Below are 26,036 nucleotides of genomic sequence, written 5' to 3' on the forward strand. Positions count from 1 at the left end.
TAATTCATATAAAAACTTTATTAGAAACGAGGACACAGCCTCCCAGGAACAACATCCTGCCTTATCTCCCAAACTTTTACTATTTCAGAGCTGTAATTAAATACAAGAGCTAGAAAAAGGATGTGCACAGCTATTAAAGGAGGAGAAAATCAATCCACAAATTGCCATTTTTTCAAACATGGCTGTAGAAAGGGTTTTTCCACAGGGGTTTCCATGCAGAGACCCACGAGGCTGAAAGCTGGCACGTGGTCCATGGGATTTGTTTTCCATCCCAAGGACCAGGATGGGCTTTGACCTTATCCTGAGTCTGTATTGCTTCAATTCAGAGAAAAGAGCAGAATGGGATGGCTTGATATTGCACCTGATACATGATGTTGGGTAAATAGTTGTACTCCCAAAATCACCCAAAGAAGGGGTATTATCCTATCCCTAGTTATATTTCAATGGTAAATAATAATAATAAAAATAAAAACCAGAGGTACTACTGACACAGAAAAAATGACCAGCCCCATTTAAGTACCATCTACAATGAAAAAATAAAGGATGAATGTGGCCTGGTTTACCTTTTTTTCTACTTATACCCAAAACCCACCCGGGACTGGTGTAACAATGCTAATTTTGAGTGCATCAACTGCCACGTGATGATCTCAATTCAACCAACGTTTAGTACAAAGCCCAAAAAGGAAGAAAAATACTTAAAATATATAAATTTCTCAGATTCCTTACAGGAGTTCTCCACGTTGTGGCATAAAAAAAGGATTTAGAGCAAAATAGAGATACAAAAGCTACTGTGCTTGAGGCAGTGGCGTATGTACACGGGAAAGTCAGAGAGGTACAAAAAGGATCCTAAGTAGCGAAGGCAGTAGAGAGTATTTTATATAAACAGTGCTTGCAAAGTATAAAATTAGGAAATAATGCATAGAGGAGCGTGCTTCACACAGCAGCAAGGGCTGTGCAAGCAAATCCTTGTAGCCAAGGCAGAATTCCCACCGTCTCTCGACAGGAACCTCTCACTGCCTGCAGAACTCGCTGGTGATGTTGGGCAGCGGGTAGGCGAAGAGGGAGAAGTCCAGGATGTATTTGGGGAGCAGCTCCCTGATCAGCCGGCGCTGGGTGTTGCACAGGTAGTAGTGCAGCGTCTCGGCCGTCACGGGCTTGTACCAGGCCTGGCGCTCCGGGAAGCGCACGAAGGAGGGCGACTGGATGTGCTCCAGCACGTGGTTGGCGTCGGCGTGCAGCCGCTCGTAGGAGCCGATGAAGTCGTACCTGACGGCGCAGGGCTGGCACAGGTTGTAGATGGGCATCCAGTGCTCGTTCATGCGCTCCACGTCCTCGTCCAGCAGGTACTGCAGGAACTCTGAGAAGGTCACGTCGTCGCCGGCCGAGTTCCCCCCGTTCTTCCGGTACCGCCGGACGATCTCCACGCCGTACTTCTGCTGGTACTCCTTGATCTCCCCGAATTTATTCCGGTAGGCCGAGAGCAGCCTCTCCATGGGGTTCCTCACGAAGATGAACTTGTAGTAGTGCTTCAGGCGGTAGCTGATCTCCTCCGGCTTCATGTCGCCCAGGAACACCAGGTCGCTCTTGTGGTCCATCTTCCCCTGCACGTCCACGCTCTCCAGAGCCCCGTCCAGCACCTTCAGGATGCGCTTCCAGTTGGAGCAGGCCACCTTGGGCACGTAGCAGTAGAGGAAGCGGTACTTGTCGCTGACCAGGAGGTGCCGGAGCACGGTGCGGCGCTGCCCGGGCGGCAGCTCCCAGACGCTGCGGGGCATGGAGCGCTGCCCGCACAGGGCGCGGATCGTGCGGTTCCGCGTGTCCCGCAGCACCTCCAGCTCCAGCTCCGCCGGCGAGTCCCGCCCGTCCCGCCGGGCCGGCCCCGCGGGCGGGTGCAGCGGCGGCGGCCCGACCTGGGCGAGGATGCCGCGCTCGATCATGAGGAGGAGCCCGCTGGAGGCCAGGATGACGCCGAACATCAGCATGGAGGGCAGGAGCGCCGCGCCCGCCGCGCCCCGGGAGCGCGCCCGGCTGCGGCCCGGCGGGACCGCCCGGCGGGGCTCACTGAGCCCGCCCCGCCGGGGCCCTGCGGCGGGGACAGCGGAGCCGCGGGATGATCGAGCAGCGGGACTGCGGGGCACCTCAGGGCCCATCCAGTGCCACCCCGTGCCACCGGCAGCGACACCTTCCACCCGCCCAGGCTGCTCCAAGCCCCGTCCAACCTGGCCTTGGACACTTCAGGGATCCAGGGGCAGCCACAGCTGCTCTGGGCACCCTGTGTCAGGGCCTCCCCACCTTCGCAGGGAAGAATTTCTTCCCAATCTCCCGCCTAACTGTGCCGTCTGGCAGTGGGAAGCCGTTCTCCATTGTCCTGTCCCCCCATCTGTTTTCCCAAGTCCCTCCCCCGTTCTCTTGGAGCCCTTTAGGCGCTGGAAAGGGCTCTCAAGTCACCCTGGAGTTTTCTCCAGGCTGAACTGGAGAGACCCCCCTCTCTCCCAGCCTGTCCCCAGAGCAAAGCTGCTCCAGCCTCTAATCACGGAATCACAGAATCATCCAGGTTGGAAAAGACCCCCCAGACCACTGAGTCCAACCTGTGACTGATTCTCACCCAGCCCAGAGCACTGAGTGCCATGTCCAGTCCTCCTTGAACACCTGCAGGTTTGGGGACTCCACCACCTCCCTGGGCAGTCCCTTCCAGCATGTGACATCCCTTTGCACGAAAAAAATTCCTCCTGATGTCCAGCCTGACCCTCCCCTGGTGCATCTTGAGGTCATTTCCTCTACTGTCCCTTGCACCCCGTCAGCAGAGCCTGACCCCCACTTGGCTGCACCTTTCTGTCAGGGAGCTGCAGAGAGCAAGAACGTCGCTCTCAGCCCCCTTTTCTCCAGGCTGAGCCCCATCCAGCTCCCTCGGCTGCTCCTCATAGCACTTATTCCCACTGATCATCCCTCTGGAGCGAGTCCAGAGCCATCCATCCACCACCAGCACCTCAGCATGTCAGGATGTCACGTGACATCCCTTTACACGAAAAAAATTCCTCCTGATGTCCAGCCTGACCCTCCCCTGGTGCATCTTGAGGTCATTTCCTCTACTGTCCCTTGCACCCCGTCAGCAGAGCCTGACCCCCACTTGGCTGCACCTTTCTGTCAGGGAGCTGCAGAGAGCAAGAACGTCGCTCTCAGCCCCCTTTTCTCCAGGCTGAGCCCCCCAGCTCCCTCGGCTGCTCCTCATAGCACTTATTCCCACTGATCATCCCTCTGGAGCGAGTCCAGAGCCATCCATCCACCACCAGCACCTCAGCATGTCAGGATGTCAGTCAGGCCTGAGCAACACCTCACTCTGCTCTCATCCCAAAGTACACTGAAGGGTCATATCAAACAGCCCGCCAGGTTTGCTCCGAGGTTCCGGGCACAGTTCACATCCCAGTGCTTCCGTGGCCTTGTGCAGTGATAATGGACGGTTTTTGCAATACAGGCCAAACTATCCATAATTAGGCATTGTGCCCCACTTTGTGTGATTCTAGAATTCTGTGATTCCTGCACAGGTTTAGCACCTGGAGGAGGGGAAGACACTGCTACCTGCTGAGCCGAGGAGGCTGTGCCACCACCGAGAGCCAGAGGGAGGGATTTTCCAACTCTCGGCAGGCATTTCCCGCAAAGCACCTGTGTGAATGACCCCAGCCGCTCACCTGCTGCTTCAGGCCGTCCCCTGGATGCCCGCGGCACTAACCCAGCCATCAGGATGCCATTTCCTCACACAGCCCTTTCCCGAGTCACTCCACACTGCCATTGTTCTCCGCATTTTCCTTCAATGAGTTTTCCTAGCCTACCACGGGGCCTGGGCTCTTAACCAGCCTTGCAGGGACTCTCTGTCAGGAGCTTTCTTAACATCAAGAGAAAACCAGCTTCCACTTACTTCCCTTTGATCAGGAGCCAAGAGCATTTTGTCAGCCAAGGCAGACAAAGCACTTGGAGCGCAGCGTGAGAGCCTGCAGCTAGATTATTGCACATTTACCAGTTTTATTTGGATGTAAATACAGCATTAGCTCTAGGAAGAGACCGATATCCGATCCTGCCACCAGCAAAGTTGCACACACGAGGTGTTATCAGATTCCTGCTCTCATTTCAGAGGGCAGGTCCTGATCTGATCTCAACACCAACCCAAACTGAAGCCGTGCCAACATATATAATCCGTGTCACTGAGACAAAAATCAATCCCTCCTCCTGGGGAAAAAGCCTGATTGCAGCAAACTCCAAAGCAGCCAAGGGGAATTTTTATTTCTTTGAAGGCATGCTAGTCTGACACTGCTCATTCCTTTTTGTTCCTATTCTCCACTAATATCACTCAGGAGCAGTTATACAGGATAGCCCACTGGTTCTGGAAATGCAGAGAAACAGGAAACTGCCCACGAGGTCAGAGGGGCTATTTGCCAAAGGGAACTTGGATTTAAGGACTGGTCTGAAGTGAGCAAATGCATGGGGTGAGATGGAGTCCCTATAGGAACAGCACAGCCAAGCAAATACAGGGTTCAGGGGCTGGTTTGCAGGGCTAAACCCTGTGTCACCAAGGAAAATTAATTGTGGTTACACTCAGTGTGCCTAATTAACACCCAGAGTGAGCAATAATTTGATTTCCAAAGCAGTTAAAAGCCGCCTCACGTTCAGAATGTGCAAAACTATGGGAATAGATTTCCCAGACAGATCCATCCTTTCAGAAAAAGCACATTTAGCAAATAAAATGTCACCGAGGAAACCCAACTTCAGGCTGCTGTGGTTTGCCTACAAGTTTATACAACACACCGCAGTGATGGAAGGGTTTGGTTCTCTCTTCTGTGGGAGAAGGGAAGCCCACACAGCCCTTCCCAGGGAAATGCTCTGCCAGGCCTCTGTGTGATCTACTACCAGGGGCTGGAGCAGCAGTCTCATCCCTAAAATTCCCACTTACAGGTATAAAAAGATTTTTGTACTTCCCAGCCCTCTTCAAAATGCTACCAAGTCCCAGTATTCACCTTAAGAGCACCACAGCCTCCACGATGGGTAACTGGAGCAGTAAATCTCTGGGTCTTTTCCTCACTTTTTACTCACATGAGCAGAAAAACAACATTAAAATACATTATTTTGATAGTATTACATTATTATATCTCCCACCTTACACTGAGCCAGTCTCCCAGCAGCATTTATGTACACACAGGTTTAAGGAAGGCTGTAGAACTCACCTTGGCTATCAGAAATCAGGAATATGTATCAGTGTGACAAGGAAAAGGTGAGTTCCAAGCGGGGCTGGAGAGAAAGACCGAGGGACACCCTGTCCTTCCAGCTTGGAGTGAGGCTGGACACTGATGTCATCACAAATGCCCTGCCAAGGCTCTGCTGGCCTTTGGGGTGAGGTCAGATATTTATTTTGGGCTGAAGAACTGCAAAAAGGACAAACGGGTGAGGCCTCTGGAAAAGCTGAGCAAGAGAAAGAAGATTTCTTGAAAAAACATCAGTTTGGGCTGATGCCAGCTTCCCAGACAAGAAACAGGATGGTGATTCCCATCAGAGGAGACCCCCTGGATTGGTTTGAACAGCTCTGGATCAAAAAGTAAAACAAGCAAAGGAGGAGAGATCGGATGCCGTGGCTGCGTGTCCAAAGATTATCCCGTAATTTGGTATAATAAAGCCTCTTATCCAAGGGGATAAGCACAGAAGCCGCTCCACAATCAGCTCACTACCGAGGCGGAGTTTCTTATCTCTGGGGAAAAAGCCTTTTTAAACAAAGTCAAACACTCTGGATGAATACACTGAGTAATTCCAAGGAGATGGACAAACACAAAAATCACTGTTTTCAAGGAAAACTTAGTGCTGACGCATCTGGTTCTAAATTCATTGATATGCGGTTGGCTGGACTCGCAAAGACCTTGCTCTGAGCTCAGTGCCTTAACTCCGAGCTCAGATCCGCACTCCGTTCCTCACGCCGAGCTCCGTTCTGCTTTCCCTGCTCCGCTGGGCACGGCTGTGGAATCGCTTCTGGAGGGAGCCATCCCGGCAGGTTCAGCTCCTTAGCGCCGGGAGAAGCAGCAGGCAGCGCTCGCTCGGCAGAGGCCGTGCCAGCTCTTCCCCTCTGGATTTGGGCTGAGCAGGCAGGGAGCGAGCCGGAGCGCATCCCGGTGCCCGGGGACGGCAGCGGAGGCAGCGGGGCAGGCAGACACCGCATGGACCCACATCCCCCCGGGCAGCGCGGAGTGTCACACACCCCGCACGCTCCAGCCGGGCCGGAGGTGGGAGCGAGGGCAGGAATACCGCAGGCGCCAGAGAAACGGGGACAGCGGCTCCGGCGGAGCTCGCCCAGTTATCCTCCTGCTCCCAGATCTTCCCCCCAAAAATCAGCTTGATATGCAACCAGGCTGAGCGTATCCAATTTGAAGCCAGTAACAACCACAGGTCCCTCGGTGCACCCTTTATCCTCCCGCTGACGCATCCCTGATCCCTCTGATCGCTCTGAGCCCAGGGCTGCTGGATGCACACACACACACATCCTCGCAGGCGCAGCCAGCCGGGGTTCTACCACCAGCGCTCAGTACAAACACACATTAAATCACACACAGCTCCCAGACCTGCGTCGCAGGAGAGTCTCCAAGTCTCTTAACTCGTTCCAGGTCTATCTGCTGCTCTTTACACGGAGTTTCCCGAGGCTTCCAGGCGGCTCCTGCGGGGCTGTAATGAAGTCCTGACTCTGTGTGTGAAGTTCCTGCTGGAATTTGTAGGCAATTAATGTTCCTGTGGTTTCACAGACAGCAGGACGAGGACTGAATCTCCTCCAAAACCTACAGCACCTCATCCCTGACACCAGCAATCATTGTCCCCAAGGCAATGGGACCGATAAGGACCCATTTGACTGAGCCCTGTTTAGGTTTGTAACATCCTTCAGTGTGCTAGCAGTGATAATGGCCTGTGAAGGACGTGCTTTGCCCCAGGGAAAGTACTTGACTGGGATATTGGAGACTGATGGTGGATGGGTGCTGGGAAGTTGGGGGGATAAGCTGAACGAGAGTGGGGGATCTGGCTGGGAACATGACAAATTTATCCTGGAGGGGACAGTCAGGCATCGGAGGAATGGTGCCATCACTGTGGAGTCCAGGCCGGCTGACTCGCAGAATCCCAGAATTTGGAAAAGACCTCCAAGATCATCAGGTGCAATCTTCAGTTGTGGTACTGGGGAAAACTTCTCAACATTCTGGTCTTTTTCTTATTCTTCTTGATAGGATTTTCCATTTGTAACCTGGATTTTATAGGAACGGGAGGTTTTGTGCCTTCAGGCCATCCGAGGCAGCATGTTATTTAAATTGCTGTGTAATCCCTAAAAGGACTTTCCTGAGAATTCCAGGAGCACTTCCCAAGGAAAGTCTGAGGGTTTACCATCAAGCCCACTGTAAATCCCAGTCGGAAATCCTGGGTCAGTGAATCACAGCAGCATCATTCCTATTTTATTACTGACACACACTTATATACACACTCCATTTGTTTTTCCACGTTAAATTGCCTGTGTGTGCACAGCAGGATCCTACTGGTACTTTAATGAATAAACATGTAGAATTAATCTGAAATTTTCTCTAAATGCAGCATATTTGGAAAGTTATTTCCAGTGTTTTCAAGCCTGAAATGTATCAGCATCAAGGTGGTTTGGAAAAAGAAAGGAAGAAAAATGAGGGAGGAAACGCAGGATGTAGGGGAAGGCAAAGAGCAAAGAGTAAGGGAATCCCATCACTCATAAAAAATTAATTATTAGAAAAATGAGTTATTATAAGACATGAGCCATTGTTAATTAGATCAAAGAACATAAGTGACTCCAGCAAGAATTCTGGCCTGACATCTGTCCCAACAGGATTAATTTAAAATAAACATCAGGAATAATGAAATAAATCAGTCCATTTGTGCCTCCTCTTGCTCTGGACCATGAAAGACTGAGGCTTTCTGTTAAAGAGTGATGAAAATGTTTTTTCTCACCTCTCTATCAATTAAAAAAAAAAGGTTGCATTATTTCCAGATTTTAGGAGAAAACATTGGGAAAGTTAAATTACAAGAAAATTTGCTCAAATATTAGAGCAAGGGTCTGCCCCTGGAAATGGGGGACTGCTGCCTGCCTGGATCCTGGTTTCCAGACCCACACGTACCTGTGGGGCTGCTTTTGGGACATCACATTCCTAAGACAGGGAGGTCCCACGAGGAAATCAATTCCCATGGGGAGTCTCAGCCTTCATCTCGCAGGGAGGCGAGAACAAAACTCAACCGTGCTCGTTAAAATGCCATGTAATTCCCTTTTTATAGACTAATTATCTGATGTGCTACGAATCCAATCCCACTCGCGGATCTTTGGCTGTGATAGGGAGAAACATCCCCCAGCCTGGGACAGGGAGAAACATCTGATTGCTAAATCACTCGCACTCTGAGCAGTCCTGAGTCTGCTCCTTGAGAAATCCATCTCCATGACCCAGGGCAGCAGAGGACGCTGTTTCCTGCTAGGGGGGTCATTTGTGTAGAAGGAAAAAGAGAGGGAAAAAGGGATTAAGTGGAGGTGAGGGAACATTCTGTGATCTGAGAGCATAAAGCACTGCACAGACTGACTGGGATGTGGTGGCCAGGGGCACCTGCTCTGCTCCTTAAATCTGGGTTCAGGGACTACCCAAAAGATGGAGGAGAAATCAGAGCCAGCTTTGTGCAGCACAATCTCTACATATTAAAAAGAAATAAAACCGGGATGTTCCAGGGACAAAGGAAACCCAGGGAATTTGCTCTGTGCCCTGAGTCAGCTGCTGAGGAGCAGGAGAGTTTACCTGTTGCAGAGGCCGAAGGGAGTTTTCTCACCAGCTCTTCCCAGAGAACTCGGTTTCCTTTTCTTCCAAAACCACGACATTCCCAGTGTGGGAAGCAGAAATGCTCTGGGAACAGCCACAAACTGCTTCCTTGTGGGCAACCTGGCTGCCTTCCTGTCCTCTTCTCATTTATAGAGTGCTAAATGCTGCCAGGTGCCATCGTCCCTATCCCAGCTCTTGTATGGACTTTTACAGTCACTGCATCCCTGCTCAGGCAGCAGCACGGGAATAGCAGCGAGCACGGCTACAGAAAAAACTGGCTTATTGATGAAGTTATATGATTATTAATTACATTATTTATGAATGCAGAGAAAACAGAGCAACAAAGCAAACTCCCAACAACCTGCCTTGCTGTGGGGGCTCCCAACCCCGCTTTGCACCATTATCCTTTCAAAAATCCCTCTCCATCAGAAGAGCTTGTTTGTTGTTTTCTAATACTGCTATTCCGGTGCTCCTTCTGAGAGCAGAAGAATATTCTTGGAGAGGCAGGTTTTTTCCAGCCCTGTTAAATTGATTTGCTTTTAAGAATCACTGGGCGGTCGAACCGCTCTGGCTCCGGCTTGTTTGTGCAGAACACTCTGGAGAGGTTTATAGAGATATTAAAATTAAATATGAAGTCACGGAATGAATGGGGCCTCCATTCAGTGTGCCTTGTAAATCCAGTTTAAATGGTTCCCTTTATTAAATATCCTTTCCTCTTAAAAATGGATTAACTGCTCTCGCCGGAGGCTCTGACGGAGAAGCTGTTGGATCCCTATGGCAACGCCGCGCTCCAAGACCCCTCGGCTTCATCCCAGTCCAGGTATCCCCTTTATACCACCTCTAATTATTAATCAGCATCTCCCACTATTAATTACAACCCCGAGGCCAGCACTGAGCACTGTGCTGCAACTTCCCACTGCCTCGGTGAGTCCCATCCCATATGGAAGGCATGGATAGAGGTTGGATGTCTTTCCCAGCACACCTGGCAGTGCTCACCTGATTCCTCCTCTGTTCAACTGGTTTTTGTGCTCGTTGTTTTCCTTTTCTTCCTACTTTTGGCATCAGTCTCTCACACTGCCCAGTGTCGCTCCCAGTGGCCCTGCAGAGCTCTCAAAATGTGTTACAGGCTGGCATTTGGAATTTAAGGAAAATTCATACATAAAGGGGTGATTCAGCTGGATTTTGGGGTTTTGCAGGAGGCTGAAGCAGTACAGTCCTGGCCAGTCCCCATGTGACCCCTCAGCACAGCTCCCTTCCCAAGGGCCAGATAGGAATTACCTTTCTGCCAAGGGCTTTATCACAGGAAAGAGTCTCCAGGAATGTCCAAGCCTGATGTTTCCAGAAAAATGGCTTGCTGCACTACTGCTCCAGGACCCTGAGGTTTTGGGCACAGGGATGCAGCCATGGCAGGAGCAGCAACTGGAGAAGAACACGAAAAGCTCAACCTCATATTTATTCAGCTTTGAGTGACACAGGCAGTGCAGGAGCCATTCCAAGAGTGGCTCTGCGAGGCTGCGGCTGCTTTCCCATGGATGGAGCCTGTGCCAACGGAGCTGGGAGCTCCCTGTGCTGCCACTGCAGCATTTGGAGCAGCATGGAGCAGCAAGAGCCAACACTGGCATGCAGGAATTAGTGAGCAGTTATCCATTATCTCCCCTCAAGCCCCCAGCTCAATGAGCCAAGTGTTTATCCCATATGGATGGGGTGAGAAGGGCACAGTAAAACAGGGACTTGCCCACGCTCAGGTCCCTGGAGGTTAAGGGGATGTGTATCCCTTTCCCCTGTGTGGTACCAACCCTGCCAGGGCTGGTCCTGCCACCAGTGATGGGACAAATCCCACTCCCACTCCCTGCACGGCTCCTCCATGGGCAGGGATGGAGCTGGGTGGGTGCTGGAGCACTCTGTTCATGTGACAGTCCCAACTGCTCCTGTCTCTTGGCTCACAGTGATTTTGGCACAATTACAGCCAATTATAATTAGCAGCATTAAAGCCCCAGTTAAACACAAGCAGGAGCTCGTGGCTTTCACTCCAGGTGGGAAGACACTTCAGCCAGTCCTGGATGCTGCTCTGGATCTGCTTGGCTGGGACACGTGGGGAGTGAGGTGAGGAAGCCCCAGGAAAGCTCCCACAGCAGCATCATGAGACCAGCTGGCACTTTCCCTGGAAAAAAAGACCTGCTCCAAAGCAGAACAAAGAGCCATGCCAGCATCTCTGAATCTGCAGGACACTACTGTGCCTCTCAAACAATTAATTCCCAAAGGTCAGGATGCACTTTTCAACAGCTCTCACCCTCTCAGTGTGCTCATCCTGGTGCCCAAATCTTATCCAAAGCCCTGGAAGTGCCCACAGCTCCAGCAGCTCCTTCCCAGCACCCCAGGTGCCTCCTTCTCCCTGCAATTGCCACAAGGCTCTGTCACCTTCAGACACCACACGTGGAAATGAGGGAAATGGGACACAGCAGGTTGGCTCTGCCAGGTACCTGAACCACTGCTGGTCATCAGAAGCTGTCAGGGGATGCCCAGCTGGCCAAAGCCGGGCAGGATTCCAACGGCCGCACACCTCACACTTCGCAGACAGTGAGCCCACGCCTTCCTGATGCATGGGAAACTCCAAGGACAACCTGTGGCCAAAAGGACTCTGCCACAGTGGCAGCAGAACATTCCTGGCAGCATCAGTCATGATACAAGAGCAGTTTGCTGAATGTCAGATCCAGGAGAGCCGGATACAGCGTGCCTCCCTCGGGTAGCAGATTTCAACAGTAAATCCAATTTTGTTTGACATTAATCCCAACTTTTCAGCCCGCCACAGATTATCCTTCTGGTGACGGCTCACCACGCAGGAAGAGCAGGGATGGAAAAGCTTTTTCTTGGTTGTCTTTCCAAAGGACCTCTCTGAGGGAGCATCGACACCCGGCTAAGCGCCAGAGCCGGCCGTGGGTCACACGCAGGGGGCAGGTTTCTGTTCCATTTCTGGCACCCACATCACTGATGGCTCCCAGTGACCAGGTCACATTAAATCCAACTGGGAAATCTCAAATTGGTTCTTCAGCAGAAATCCCAGGCCCACAGCAGCTCACAAATGTACATCTCCCTGGATTAGCTCCTTCCTCCCCTTGGGAGGAAAATTCCCAGATGAATTAACTGATGAAGTTTCTTTTCTCTCACTGTGGTTTCCTTTTTCAGGAATTCTCTTGTTTTGATCTGCTTCTCCAGGTCTGTGCTTCCAGCAGCTCCCTGTGAGAAGCTGTGCTGGCAAGGCTGGGAGCAGGAAGCAAAAGCCAGGATCCTCTAGCAAAATCCCTAATGCTAGGAAGAAATTTAATCAGGAATTTAAGAGCAGGTGTGATGCCAGCAGGGCTGCAAGGGGACAGGAACTGAGCAGCCCCAGCCCATGATGGGACCATCTCAATTTCCTGCTCAAGGTGATCTGGGAGAGAAAGATGCTGCAAATTTTCAGAAAGATGCAGCCGGGGTCCAATGGATTATCCAAGGGCTATGGATGCAGTTCTGCCACACCCAGCTAATGTGCACAAGCCACATATGCCCCTCACTCCCTTCTCTGTAATTAGGAGCTAATTCCATATCAGACATTACTCCTTCCTTCTGCCCATTTTGTTCCCAGAGCTCATCCCCTCCCTCTCCAGGTGTGCAAGGCCACAGCCCCAGAAAGCAGCAGAACATTTCAACACGGAATGGAAATCATGAAAGACGAGGAGGAACCTGCAGGACAGCTCCAGAGGAGCCACGGCTCAGGACTGTGTGGGAGTGGCTGTGTCACCACCCAGGGCCACGGGAACTGTTCCCCCTGAGGATGAGTGTGCAGGAGCCCCTGCAATGCCCTGCACGTGCCTCTGCCTTTGGCCTTGCACCCCCAAGCCCTGTCACCGGCTGGGAGCACCCCTGAACAGCTCTCACCTGCATGTGGCTGCAGACACTCCCACCAGGTACTCCTGATCCCATTATCCTGCTCCTCATTGCTCCTCCAGCAGGTTATTTGACTCCTGTCTGCTCGTCTCCCACTTGGAATCCTTTTGGCCATTTGGGATATCTGTGTAGATGGCTCGGCCATTGGACCTGTCCTCAGGGTGCATGTGGCACTTGGTGCCACGGGGCTGTGACACTCAGCTGGCAGAAGCTGAAGGAGACAGCATTCCAAGCGAGATCCTTTTCCAAAGCAACATTCCCAAATGCTTCCTTCAGGGTTCCTAAAGCCTAGCTGAAACAAGACTGCCACCACCACCTGCCCTACTTGGACAGCAGAGACTCAAATACTCCACTGACAGCGGCTGCCAAGAGCAGACTTGAGAAAAGTCAGTCAGTCCCTGCCTATCCTGTTGCCACTTGCTCTATTTCCATGGAAAACCCAAAAGATTGCTTATCCAACAACCCTGCGCACCCACATCTGCTCCCAAGCACTCCTAACTCCTTCAACCACCAGGTCCAGGTGGGAAGTTCATGCAGGAATGGGAAGAACAGTCCAGCACTGGTTTGTTTTCTAAATCAATACGATTTTTCAAATTTATTTTTTAAGAATTACTTCTAATATATCTTTCTCACAGAAGGAGGGAATAGGGAATGTTCTCATTCCATCTGTAAACAATGAAATACAGATCTGGGAGACCAGGGAAGAGACACAAAAAAGTGCATTTTACAAAATTATCAACTAAAATATATTTTACATGTATTACGCTTCAATTTAAATTCTACTGACTGCATTTTTCAGTTTCAAAAAATATTTCCATATCTAATAGATTAAAAAAGCAGGAAATCTTTTCATTAGGGATAAGACATTTCAGTTCATTTACATGCTGTTTGCACAACAGCATCAGCAACCACGTGAACCTCAATGTTCATGGCCTGAAGCAGATTCAACATGAGAAGAGTCGGGTTTGTCCTCTCCAGAGCTGGACCGGAGCCCGTTATGGACCCAGGACAAGGAGAACTTCCCTGCTACCTGGAGAGGAGCCAGGACAAGGTGGGAGCAAGGGGAGATGGGGCAGAAGGAGGAATTTCGGTGAGTTACTGTGGTTCCAAGGCTGGGTCTCACACCTGGACCCAGCTGCAGCAGTGCTCAGGCTCACCTGGCTGGTGGGTCTTGCAGCATTCCATGTCCAAAGCACTGCCAGGGAGAAATGGCCACAGCAGCTCTCCTGCTTCAGGTTCAGGGACAAAGGAGTCCCCATGAAGCCAAACACGTGGATTTGGGTCTTCCCATCACCTTTCACTCGCTGTGGGGTGCAGCTGCTGCACTCCCCCCATGGCTGGGCAGCTGCCATTCCCTCTGTGTCATGGGCAGGAGCAGCTTCACTTGTCCAGCATCCTCCCTCCCTGCTACAGGGGAAAACCACTTCATATCCTCCCCCAAAAGCATCAGAGACCACAATCTCCAATGCCTCTTTGCACCCCTTCATCCAAGTGTCCCCACAGTGCCACCACTTCCCAACCCAACACAGCCCCACCACATCATTCCAAGAGACCCCCGGTGCCAAGCGAATTGTTCAGGAGAGATCTGGGCAATCCCTTTGACACCAACAGTATCTTGAGGTATAAGTGAGAGAAGATGCTTCACCTGACAATTCTCGCTTGCACACCTGGGATCCCCCTTCTTGGAGCTGGGTGTTCTCCCTGGGCTACGCAGGTGGGAATAAACAGGAGTTTTCCAGCAGGAATCATCCACCAGCTGCAGGGAGATGCCCACCCGCTGCGGTGGGTGCCAGACCTTGTCATGCCCTCAAGCCATCACCTCCGGACACGTTCCCCTCTTTGGTATGTAGAGCAAATCTCTGGAGAACTCCTGTGTGCCTGAACTATTCCATGTAAAGAACTGGATGCCATGGGCTTTCTCTCCAGGCCAGGCAGGTGTGCGGCCACTGGAGCAAGGTGACAAGCCCTGTGTCCCCAGGGAGTACAGGGAATGCTGCTTCCACTGATAGGACATTAAAGCAGAATGGACACTTCCACCATGGAACACAAGTTCAGAAGCCCCAAAAGACTGGGAAAACGCAGATCCCTCGTTTCAGTGAGCGGCTCCGGCCAGCAGGAATGTGGGTGGCACAGGGTCAGTTCTGCTGTAAGTTAGTGCAATCTCGGGCTGGGCTCCCAGCCTGGTGCAGTGACTCCCCAGGATGTGACACTGTCCTTTGGTTTGCTTTGGGATTAACTCCAAGTTAGCATTGAGATAAGCTAAGGTCTGTCTGGGATCTAAGGTCTGTCTGGGATCTGTACAGGTAAGGCAAGAGGCAGGACCTGCGGGGCTCGCACGGTCCATGCGAACCTTTCCCGATGCTCAGGTCCTTTCAGGAGCCACAAAGCCACTTTGGTGAGCTTGCTTGGATACCGGGATGAGTTTGGAGCAGAAGAGGCTGCTGATGGCTTCAACAGCACTCCCAGGATCAGGACAGTCACATGGGGAAGAGATTTTAAAAAGCCAAAAACACGCGAGAAAAGGGTTTGCCACTTCCCCCTCTGGCTTCTTCCCACTGCAGATACACGGGGATAAGCAGGGTCTGTAAATGACATTACAGGAAACAAACTGGGAAGAAAGAGAAAATCCAGGGCCCCCTGAGCCATCAGAGGAAGAGCAACACTCAGAAGAGAAGAGGAAACATGGTTCTCCCTAGCAGAGCCCACTTTGTGAGCTCCAAGCTTCCAAGCGACAAGTGCCGGTGAGTACTGAGCCTTGGGAATGGGGCATAAAATCCTGTGGGCTCGGTCAGGACACCTGGGACAGGACCAGCTCTAACCCTACACTGCAGTGTGACACTTGCCACCTTGCCAGCTCCCTCTGATCCACCATGGAGCAGGCTCCAAGCCCCAGCCAAGGTGGTGAACCACAGAGCAGCGAGGTGAGGGGAGGGAAAAGGCAGGGGAGAACAGGGGTCACCTCTTCCCCTGGTGGAGCAACACCTATCCAAGCATGACACAAGGCCACTCTGCACCCAGGCAGCTCCCAAAGCTGTATTTTGAAACTCTCACCGTGGGAATCCTCAGAGTCTGTCCTGCGGGACCAAGGAGACTCTCCTGTGCTCTGCCAAGAACTGGGCTCAGTTCAGGGTCTGAAAACCACCGACTGTCCCACTGCACTGACACATCCTTCCTGCACCTTCGTGCCATTCCCCCAGCCATGGCTCTGCACTGCTTCCTGGCTTTTATCCCCTGCAAACCCTCCCAATAGATGCAGCTCTACATACATATATAGATATAGATTTACTTATGCAAATCCCTATATCTATATACATATATTTATTTTTTACGTATATATTTTCATTTATGTTTTTAATGAAGTGCTGTGCTTTCAACTGCTGCCTCCCCCTCCACGGGCTTCGCTCCTCGCACGCTCCCGAGTCCCAGGGCGGAGCGCTGGGCGCTCCCACCTGCAGCAGCATGAGGTGGGTGAGAGTGCACAGGTGTCCCCAAGGCCGTGGGCGCTCCGGTGCCGCCCGCTCCCGCCGCGCTCCGACCCAGGGCTGTGCTACTGCGGGTTCTTCAGGATGCGCCCGTGCCTGAAGTCGTAGACGTGACGACAGAGGAAAACCAGCTCGGGGTCCGTGTCCTCGGGCACCTTGCGGTGCAGAGGGGTGGAATACTCCTCCGAGGGAGGAACCATGATGGTTTTCCTGCCCGGGATTCCTTCGACTCGACGCTTTGCCAAGGCACAAAATCTGCAGGGCAATCACATTGGAAGAGTTACCAGAGGATCCTGGAATGCTTTGGGTTGGAAGGGACTTTAAGGCTCATCCAGTTCCACCCCTGCCATGGGCAGGAACCTTTCACTAGGTTCCACCTTCCACTAGTCCCAGTTTCTCCAAGCTCCATCCAACCTGGCTTTGGACCCTTCCAGAGATGGGGCAGCCAGAGCTTCTCTGAGCCAGGGCCTCATCACCCTCATAGGGAAGAATTTATTCCTAATATCCCATCTATCCCTGCTCTTTGGCAGTGTGAAGCCATTCTCCCTTGTCCTGGCACTCCACACCCTTGTAAACAGTCTTTCTCCATTTTTCCTGTAGGCTCCCTTGAGGTACTGGAAGGGGAAATTAGGTCACTCCAAAGCCTTCATTTTTTCAGGATGAACAATCCCTATTCTCTCAGCCTTTCCTCACAGGAGAGGTGCTCCATCCCTCTGATCAACCTGATGGCCTCCTCTGGACTCGCTCCAACAGGTCCGTGTCCTTCCTGTGCTGGGGACCATGAACTCATTCCCTCTCCTGCTGCCTGTGTCCTGCTGGGAGCCACAACTGCAGCTGCTGGAGGATAAGGGGAAGGGAAGGAATGTGGACAAAGCTTTGTTCAAAGAGAACTCCTGCAGGAAGCAACACAAGTTTGCATTTCCATACGGGTGAATATCGTACAGCACCAAAGATGATAGCGATTAAAAAAAAAAAGTTTTAAAACCTTATTTTTACTGCTTTGGCCTCATTTTTGCTAATTAGCCCCTAATAAATGCTTATGAACTAATGTTTAGGAAAACAAAGAATTCAGGATACCTTCAGGGAACATCTCTCAAAGGTGACCTGACCCACAAGAGCATGAAAGAATTCCTGCCAGTAGCTGTTCCAGAAGACTGGGGTGTCAGAATGGAAAGGAACTGCTTTGATCCAAAGCTTGGGGATGGGGGAATTTGTTTGGTTGGCTTTGTTTGGTTGGTTATTCTTGGGGTTAGGTTGGTTTTTGTTTGGGATTTTTTAGTGTTCTCAAAAGAAAGATCAAAATTCAGCTTCTAAAGAGTTTATACGCCAGTTTGTTTTTAGAAATTCCAAGAGCAGAGCCCTGGGCAAGGAGCAGGCTGAGGAGGAGCCTCAGGCATCCCTTCCACGGCAGGGCTGCATAAACCACAAGATGCACCCAGCAGAACTGAAGATTTAAAGCACTGGTTTGCATGATGGGTTTGTGCCCATTCAATCCCTATTTTCCTTTAGCCCTGTGTATCCATCACAGGATGGCAGGCTGTGATGGATGGGAAGGATGCTGGGAAGGATGGGAAGGATGCTGGGAAGTTCTTACTGACAAAGCTGCAATTCAATCAGCAAGAGCTCAACTATAGCAGCCTGAGTCACTGCTCCAAGGAGTGCTGCTGCCAAAACCTCAGGATCTGGTGTCCAGCATAAACACTGGCACATGTATCAGCAGGTTTTTGGGTAGTCTGGGCACCTGTGTCCCACAAGGGATGGATATATAGGATCTCTTCCTAGCTCACTTAGTTTTTAGCTCCAAGTTCCATGTTTTTCTGTACACCTGTTCCTGTCTTCCTTGAAAGCACGTGCAGTGGTCATACAAGCATGCCTACCTGGGAGTCCCTTGAGAGGAGCACAAGAGGCTGGGGAAGGGTTTGGAGCACCAGGAGTAACTGAGGAAGCTGGGGGGAATTCAGCCTGGAGAAAAGGAGGCTCAGGGGGGACCTCTGGCTCTCCACAACTCCCTGAAAGGGGGGTGCAGCCAGAGGCTATCAGGCTCTGCTCCCAGGGAACAAGGCACAGGTTGAGAGGACACAGCCTCAAGTTGCACCAGGGGAGATTTAGGTTGGATATTGGGAAAACTCCTTCGGGGAAAGGGTGGTCAGGGCTTGGAACAGGCTGTGGTGGAGCCACCATCCCTGGAGGGATTTAAAAGCTGTGTGGATGTGGCACCTGGGGACACAGGTTAGTGGTGGCTTTGGCAGCTCCAGGGGAATAGCTGGACTCTATGATCTTAAGGGTCTTTTCCAACCCAAAAGATTCCATGATTCTACACAATCCAGACATGGAATGGATCTGGAGCAGGAGAAGCCTGCAGCAGAGCAAGGGTCACTACCGCAGCTCCAGCCACACCACAGCCCGCAGGGCTGGGACAGCTGGGCTGGCTGGAACGGGCAGGGTGAGAGAGGCTGGAGGCAGGGGGAGCTTTGGGAAGTGCAGCAGGTTCAGAGCTCCACCTACCTGCAGTACTCTGCGAAGGTCAGCACGTAGCACTTCTCCTCGATGCAGGCGACGCTGTTCTCGTCCTGGTGCCGCGACGCGAAGATCTCGTTCTGTGCCAGGAGGGGAGGGGACAGGTCACCCACTGGAGCCCGGGAGGCACGGCCAGCTCCACACCCTCAGCCGGCCAGAGAGGGAATGGTGAGCTCTGCCCCTTCACCCATCACCTCCATGCGGAGTGACCAAAGCATGCCCACGGTGAATATTCCTCAGAGCCAGCGTCCCACGTAACCCAGGCACCTGCCGTGTGCTCTGTGCACCAGTTTTATCCAGCAACAGTAAGCACTGTCTCTCCCACCATCTCACCCTGGCCAGCACATTTGGTGAGACTAAGTGCTCCAATATCCCATGAATTTCCAATGTCACAAAGCTCTTCAGCAGCAAGGCCATGGCTGGCTGCACCCCTGGGTCTCCCCTTTCCTGCTGGATTCTCTAATCCATCTTTATATCAAAACTTAAAGACACCCTTCTTGTCCAATCACTTCCTCTTCCCAATTCAATTTAAAAGGCCAGTTTAGTGAGAGAAGTAGCAAAGCCTTTTTCAGAATCATGGAACAGAATCTTGCTATGGTTTGGGTTGATAGGGACCTTAAGGATTATCTCATTCCACTGCCTGCCATGGCCAGGGACACCTTCCACTAGACCAGGCTGCTTCAAGCCCCATCCAACTTGGCCTGGAACACATCCAAGGAGGAGCAGCCACAAGCTCTATTCGCAAACTTCTCTTCAATTTTTCCCAGAGTAATTTAGGGAATTTGGCTCTGCAGCAGGCAGGATTGGTTATACACAGGGTAACCCAGACAGAGCCACTGAGAAGAATTTCAGGTATGGTTAGATCAGCAGAGATGATCTCTGGGAACATGGATGCCCTGAACAAGCCTGGAAGCATTCCCTGCAGGCTCCATTTCTGCTTTGCTGGAAGGGAAAACTCACAAAAGGGTGAACATTTGGGGACAGGGTTGATCAGGGACACTGGGAATGCCACACCTGCCTTCTGCACCTTGGGGTTCTGGTTTATTCCTTGAGTCAAAACTACCTGAGTCACCCTGGCAAGCCTGGCCCAGCCCTCAGCCCAAGCTCTCTCTTGTTTGAAGAATTGTGTAATTTAAATGGGTTTGCAAAAACCTGGCTTAATTGCTCCTGGCATTCTCCCTGGACTGAAATGCAACTGGATACACTCACTTTTTATTTATAAAGTACCACATTTTGGTTTAGAAACTCACCTGTAGCCTGCAAACGAGGCAGTTACAATTCCCTGGCTGCTCCCAAGTCCTGCTCTCAAACTCTCCCTCTCTTTTTATTTAGAAAAGTAATAGAAATTAAGAAAGCACCAAGTTTTGAAAATTGGGTTGAACACAGCAGTGAATTCTTCATTCCCAGTTAAAACCAGCTTGTTCTGTCACCCAACACAAGCCCATGCAAAGCAGAGCAAGGCGTGAAGTCACAGTGATTCACACGTTTTTCCTTTAAAAAGCAACTCCCTTGTCCTGGCACAGCATCCTCAAGCCAGACTTTAGTTCTCATCATAAATCTATGCAGGGCAAGGATGATGCATCCACGTTTCTGTACAAAACTAACACGTTTTTGGAGTTTAAGAAGCGGATTAAGGGATTTATTAAAAGGCAGCCCATGACACAGGCACTTCAGTTTCCTGCAAAATGGCAGCAGGAGCTTTTGCATCAGGCTCTGCAGTCCTGTAGGAATTAGAATTTGCTTTTGGAAAGGTGTCTGATCTTGATTCAGTATAAACTTATTCCTTATTCTTAAGGTAACAGTCAAAATTACTTTTTACTTAACATGTGGAATTTTCTCAGATTAAAGGGACAAACATCAGCACTCAGCAGTTTCTGTTAGAGCCTCCATGTAAGGAACTCAGCAGCTTTTTTAAGAGCCCAGATTTTCTCCACAGGACAATAAATCTGGACGAAAAGCCCAGCTATAGGACACCACAACTCAACACATCTGGCAACAGCTGCATCACAGCCAAGAGCGCTCTGCTGTACTCAGCTTGAGGCCACCCAGGAATGCAGGGAGATGTTGGGGCAGTGCCCTCCTCCTGCAGGAGCACAGAGAGCCCGGGATGCCCTGCCCCGAGCCGGACTCACCTGGTGCATGCTGGGGTTGCGGCCTCCCTGAGTGTGCTCTGGTCTGTAATACCACAGGAGGCTCATCATCAGCTCCCCTGCAACAGCACAGATTAAAACAAGTCAAGCCTCAGCTTTCTCCGAGTGTTTTCCCACTCATTCCCGGCTTCCTCCTGCTGCTCCATCCCCTTCATTCCCACAGTGCTCGGGGAGAGGCAGCTGTGGCTGATAAATATTTCATGCTGAACTAGGTGTCCCTTTGTTACAGCAAGAAGCTGCATGGAGTCGCTCATGTTGCCTTTCCACTACATCTTTGCCTCCTTCTACTCAGGTTACAAAATCCCAAGGAAGTCAGGCACAAAAAACTCCCCAAAGATTCAAAAATCAAATGTTTTCACCTGCAAAAAAAAATCCATTCAGCACACAAGCTGGAAAAGATGCTCATCCAAAGGTGAGAACTTGCAGCAACAATTCCCAGGTTCAGGGCAGAATTGCTGCTGCACTGACACAACCACAATGGGCCTTACCACACCTCAAATTATGTCTTTTACACAGATTTTTTGGGGTTTTTTTTCCCCACTTTTAAGCACGACCTCTACTTTAAAGCATTTGGCTCAGCATCCTCGGCTCAGGGATTGCCAGTCAGACACCAGATCTCACCATAAGTCCCCACAACTCCCACCCCCAGCTCTACTGGGGTCCACCAGAGCTGCTACAGAAGAGCCCTGTTCCCAACAGCTCCCAGACCAGATGTTGGATTGGAGCAAACAGCAGCTCCCCCGATGTCTGAGCAATGAAATAATACAGGAGAGGGCTGCTAAGAGGGGCACTTGGCAAATATTCTGTGCTTTCATATCCAGGAAGATTTCCATTTATCAGCCCCATATGAGTGATTAAGGAGCATTTCAGTTCCTGGAACAATCCAAACGGAAGCCATGGCGCTCATCTCCTCTCCATCACCCTGGTACCCTAACCAGCCTGCAGTTCTCCCTAGATCCATTCCTTCCCTGCTTCCAGCTCGCTCTGTCGAGCACACACACACACTCTCCTGGCATGGTACCTGTTTTGGGGTCCTCCCAGAGAGCAGAGATCTTGGCGACGTAGGGCATGGATTTCTTGCGGGGCCCCGATTTGAGGAGCACGGTGTCCCGCACGCGGATGATCTCCCCATCCCTCTCCACAGCCTGGTAGCTCTTGCGCACGGCCGGCTCCGGCTCGTTCTGCACACACAGGAACCAAAACAACCCAGTCAACAGGCAAAGGACGACTTCGTGGTTCTCCTCCATAGTGCTGGCAGTGAGGAGCAGCTCACCAGGGGGACAGCACATTTCAAAAAAGCCCCAATTGCTGAAATTAATAATCTGATTTCAAATGAAAACACACTCGCTCCTTCCATTCTGCACGCAAAACCACAATCTTCAGGAAAATCACCTTTCCACCTGCCTGCCTGGAGGCCTGCTTTTTCTTCCCATTCAAAGGCACTGAAAACTGTGTTTCTCTGATACAAACATGGTAAAAACCCAATAAAACATGAAATATTTGACAAAAGCAGGGCAAGGAGTGGCAGGGAGGCCGTGGCACAAAGCCTTCCTTAGCAGGACTGCCAAGAACTCCTTTGTACCCTCTGACAGTACAAAATAATCTCTTTTGGGAATATGAACCAGGCGTTTTTAGTTTGCTTTTGCTCTGAGTTTCATTTCAGAACGCCTGAGCAGGATGGTTTAACCTCCTGCCAGATCTCCCAGGCAGGATTGGAAGCATCTTAAGGAGATTAACGCCTCGCTGCTCCTTTGGGGTGTGACAGCCTGAGGGATGGATGCACAAGGCCAGTCCCTGGCCTTGACAGGCTTCATTCTGGCACAGTCCTTGACACTTGGACACAGTCCCAAAAGCTAAAGCTCCAAAACCTGCCCTGGCTGCTGCTCTCAGCAGCCCGAGGTTGTGCCACCACACCAAGCAGCAGCACAGATCCTGCCTGGCCCTCCTTCCTCCTGACATCTACTGCACATCAGTGCCTTGTCCCACCTTCCCAGACACCCCGTGGGGCCCATTTCAAGCTCTTATGCCTTAATAAGATGAAGGATATTGCCTTCTCTCGCAATTGAAGTGGACTTGACTGGACCTAATTGAATTCTCTGGCAGGAAATCTCCCATCTTACAGGAACCAGTCTCTGCCCCTGCATGCAACAAATGGGAAAGTACAGACAGGAAATCCCTGGAGAAGCAACTGGCCGTGCCACCATGCAAGTTACAAGAAAGGGGATTTTTGGTGCTAGAAAAATTCCACCCGGGAGCCCGTATACTGTCTCAGTCCTCTGCGTGCTGGGAGATCCTTGTGGGGCCACAGACATTTTAAGTGAGAGCCACCTTATGAGAGCTGCCTCTAGACGTGCCCCTTATAATTGAGGCTACAAAAACCCTCAGCTTCTCAGACAGGTTTGCCCTACTCAGGAGAAAGCAGCTGGAGGATGATCCCAGTAGGATGGACTCCCATGTGCCTCAGGTGCCACCCTTGTACATGCCGGAGCTGGGAGGATCCGTCACCTTTGAGCTGAGGCCAGCACAGGAGCAGCAGGTTCTCCTCCCCTCCCAAACCACACCGTGCAAGGTAACACCAGGACACACAGGGAACAGAGCCAGCAGAGCCTCTGCTCCCATCAGAATTTCACTGGGAGGTTCTACACAGCACTAGTGACCATCTCCAGCTGGAGAGGACCCCACAACTCCCAAGCCTTCACACCAGCAAGTTGACAGGCAGCTGTCCCCGCCCAGCCCCAGCACAGACACCTACCACGACGTAGACAGCCTTCTCACAGGCCGTGCCCACGGGGATCCAGCCGTTGGTGGCTCTGCGCCGGCTGATCCGCTGCTGCTTGGGGTGGGAATGGCCCCCCGCCGCTTTGCTGTTGGAGGCGTGCAGGCAGCCTGGAGTATTCCGCAGCCCGGACTTGGAGCCGCTGGGAGGCTTGGAGCTCTGAGGACATTCCCGGGCCATGGTCTGAGGGTCAGAGTTGGGGGTCTGCAGGTGAGGAACGGGCTCTGCAGCCGGCGGCACGCTGGGCACAGGACATCCTGAGAGCGGGTGGGCAGGCGACGCGGGGTGTCCTGCCACCGGGATTGTGAGGTTCAGCTGGTCCAGAGACTTGCAGCCTTCTAAGGGAAGGGAAGAAATGAGTCTGGGATCTCATCTGGAACATAAAGCAACTACACAGCCGGGACTGTCCCACTCCATGGCCGCTTTTGCCCGAAATCCCCTTTATTGCATTATAGCTGTTAAAACTCTCCAGGCTGTAATTTTCATTTTGCACTGTCACTGGATTGTAAAAGCAAAGCCATTTCTGAGCTTGCGTGTTCCAGTGCTCCACAGATGACACTGCACCAAACAAACCCATCTGAATCCCAAGTAATGCCAGCCAGGAATACACACAAGGCTGGCCAGTGTCCAAAGCAGTTCCAGCCTGTCAATATGTATAAAAGAAATAAAAGGCTTATAGAAACAATGAGAAGGATTAAATCACACTGCCAAAAGCAGCCAGCTTCTTTCAAAAAGCCAAATTCTACTAATCAGGGAAAATTGAGAGGATTCTCCAAATTAAGTCCAGAAAGATGAAACAAGGTGGAACACAACCACAAGATGCTGCATTCTCAGCAAAACTGTGTCCCTGAAGCAGACACAGGAACCTCAGCAGGCTGGAATTTGGCTGACACTGCCTCTCAGAGCATCCCAGAAATACATTGTTCTGCTCAGGAGTCACAAACAAGTCCCAACCCAGGCCGATGGAAGAACCAGTTGTAATTATGCCCTATCAGCAGGAAAAGAGCTCCTGGACCAAGATATCATGCACCCCTGTTCCCTGAAAGGGAGACTGCTTCTTGGGGTGACCAAAGCACAGCTCCAGTCAGGCTCCAGGAGATGCCTCAGACCAGAGCTTACAAATCTGAAGGGAAAATTCCACCCAAAGCCACACAGCTCCAGCCAAAGAACTGCTGGGACTCCTGCCTCCTCACCTTACCCTCCCTAAGGGCTGCAGCCAAGCCACTGTGGAGTTGTGAGTGCAAGGGATGCCACAGACCATCCTCATCAATCAATCAATCAATCAATCAAATCAACCCCAAGTAGCAAACACCACAGGAACCCCCGAGAGTGCCTGGACATCAGGATGGAGGCACTGGCAGGCACAGGACACATGGAGCAAGGAATCACCTCTCAGGTATTTTGCTTACAAAAGCAGCTTTTAAGCTTGAGTTAGAGCAGGATAAAGCTTCACAAAAATCTCTACTGAACGTCAGAGCCGTGGTGCAGAACTGCTCTTGCTGGCACCCCTGGGATTCCTTCCTTGGTCACACACACTTCCAGCCTCTCCAACGTCACTGGCACTAAAGCAGCTCTCACAGCCTGTCCCAGCTCCTTTCCACCACTCTGCTTCCACACTGCCCAACCACAGCCCAGTCCCTGGATTTGTACCACACAGACACTGATATTTCAAACACCTGGAAGACACCAAATCAGAGAGATGTAACACACAGTATTCGACATGTCAGGCTGGATCCCTCTCTGATGGGAGCCTGCTGCTTGCAGCCAAAGTGCTCCTTCAGTTCACTAAAATGCCCCACTCTAGGGAAGGAAAATATTTCAGAGGTGCATAATTATATAAAAATCAATCCCTAAGCCTAAGGCCCCATCAATATTCTCTGAGACCTCCTTATATTCTTCGATCCACAAACCAAAATCTCAATGATTCTGCTGTTATAGGTTTTTAAATCCAAGCTCCCAGCAAGGAAATCACAGCAAGGGAGAGCTCAGTAGCGGGGTGACACACTCGCAAATACTCACTCCTGGAACTGCTGCTGCCCTAGCCAGCACCAGGAGAAATCACTGAATCCACAGGGAGGGCTGAGCTCTGGAAAATATTCTGTCTGCACTGCCTGCATCCTTCTGGCTGCACTAGCCTGCAAAAGCTGAGGAACAAAGTAGACTGGTATGACCTCGGGGCACTACACAGAAACTGTCAGGCAAGAACACACTGCTGAGCTGGTTGTCTTGTGAGCATTCCCCTTTCAAGAGCTCTGAAGCCACCAGCAAGCCCTGTCTGGCTGCTGCCGTAGGAAGCAGCACCATGACAGCGGGGATATTTCGGGAAAACAGAAATTACACTTCAACCAAACGCTCC

General features: G+C 51.3%; 2 protein-coding genes across 3 annotated transcripts in view; both read right to left on the bottom strand.

Moving 5' to 3' along the window:
- On the bottom strand, positions 1–2,035 carry CHST14 (carbohydrate sulfotransferase 14). Its single transcript, XM_041469643.1, has one exon. The coding sequence runs from the start codon at positions 1,980–1,982 to the stop codon at positions 1,011–1,013; it is 972 nt and encodes a 323-aa protein (XP_041325577.1). The 5' UTR covers positions 1,983–2,035; the 3' UTR covers positions 1–1,010.
- Positions 2,036–13,318: 11,283 nt separating this feature from the next.
- Positions 13,319–26,036, bottom strand: part of BAHD1 (bromo adjacent homology domain containing 1) — a 35,597-nt gene continuing 22,879 nt past the window's right edge. Inside the window, exons 3-7 of one of the 2 annotated variants that reach the window (XM_041469623.1) lie at positions 23,657–24,015; positions 21,926–22,085; positions 20,887–20,963; positions 18,743–18,834; positions 13,319–16,492 (exon numbers count right to left, since the gene is read on the bottom strand). In XM_041469623.1, the coding sequence (XP_041325557.1) occupies positions 16,303–16,492; positions 18,743–18,834; positions 20,887–20,963; positions 21,926–22,085; positions 23,657–24,015 (878 nt within the window). In that variant the 3' untranslated portion in view covers positions 13,319–16,302. Of the gene's footprint in view, positions 16,493–18,742; positions 18,835–20,886; positions 20,964–21,925; positions 22,086–23,656; positions 24,019–26,036 lie in introns of both variants that reach the window. The other variant, XM_041469622.1, reaches the window with a different exon arrangement.

This window comes from Pyrgilauda ruficollis, unplaced genomic scaffold, assembly GCF_017590135.1.
Source record: "Pyrgilauda ruficollis isolate IOZ18807 unplaced genomic scaffold, ASM1759013v1 scaffold239, whole genome shotgun sequence".
Classification (NCBI taxonomy): Eukaryota; Metazoa; Chordata; class Aves; order Passeriformes; family Passeridae; genus Pyrgilauda; species Pyrgilauda ruficollis.

What these genes read in the sequence shown, in the direction of transcription:
- CHST14 (XM_041469643.1), bottom strand. Translation starts at nt 1,982, where the DNA reads ATGCTGATGTTCGGCGTCATCCTGGCCTCCAGCGGGCTCCTCCTCATG.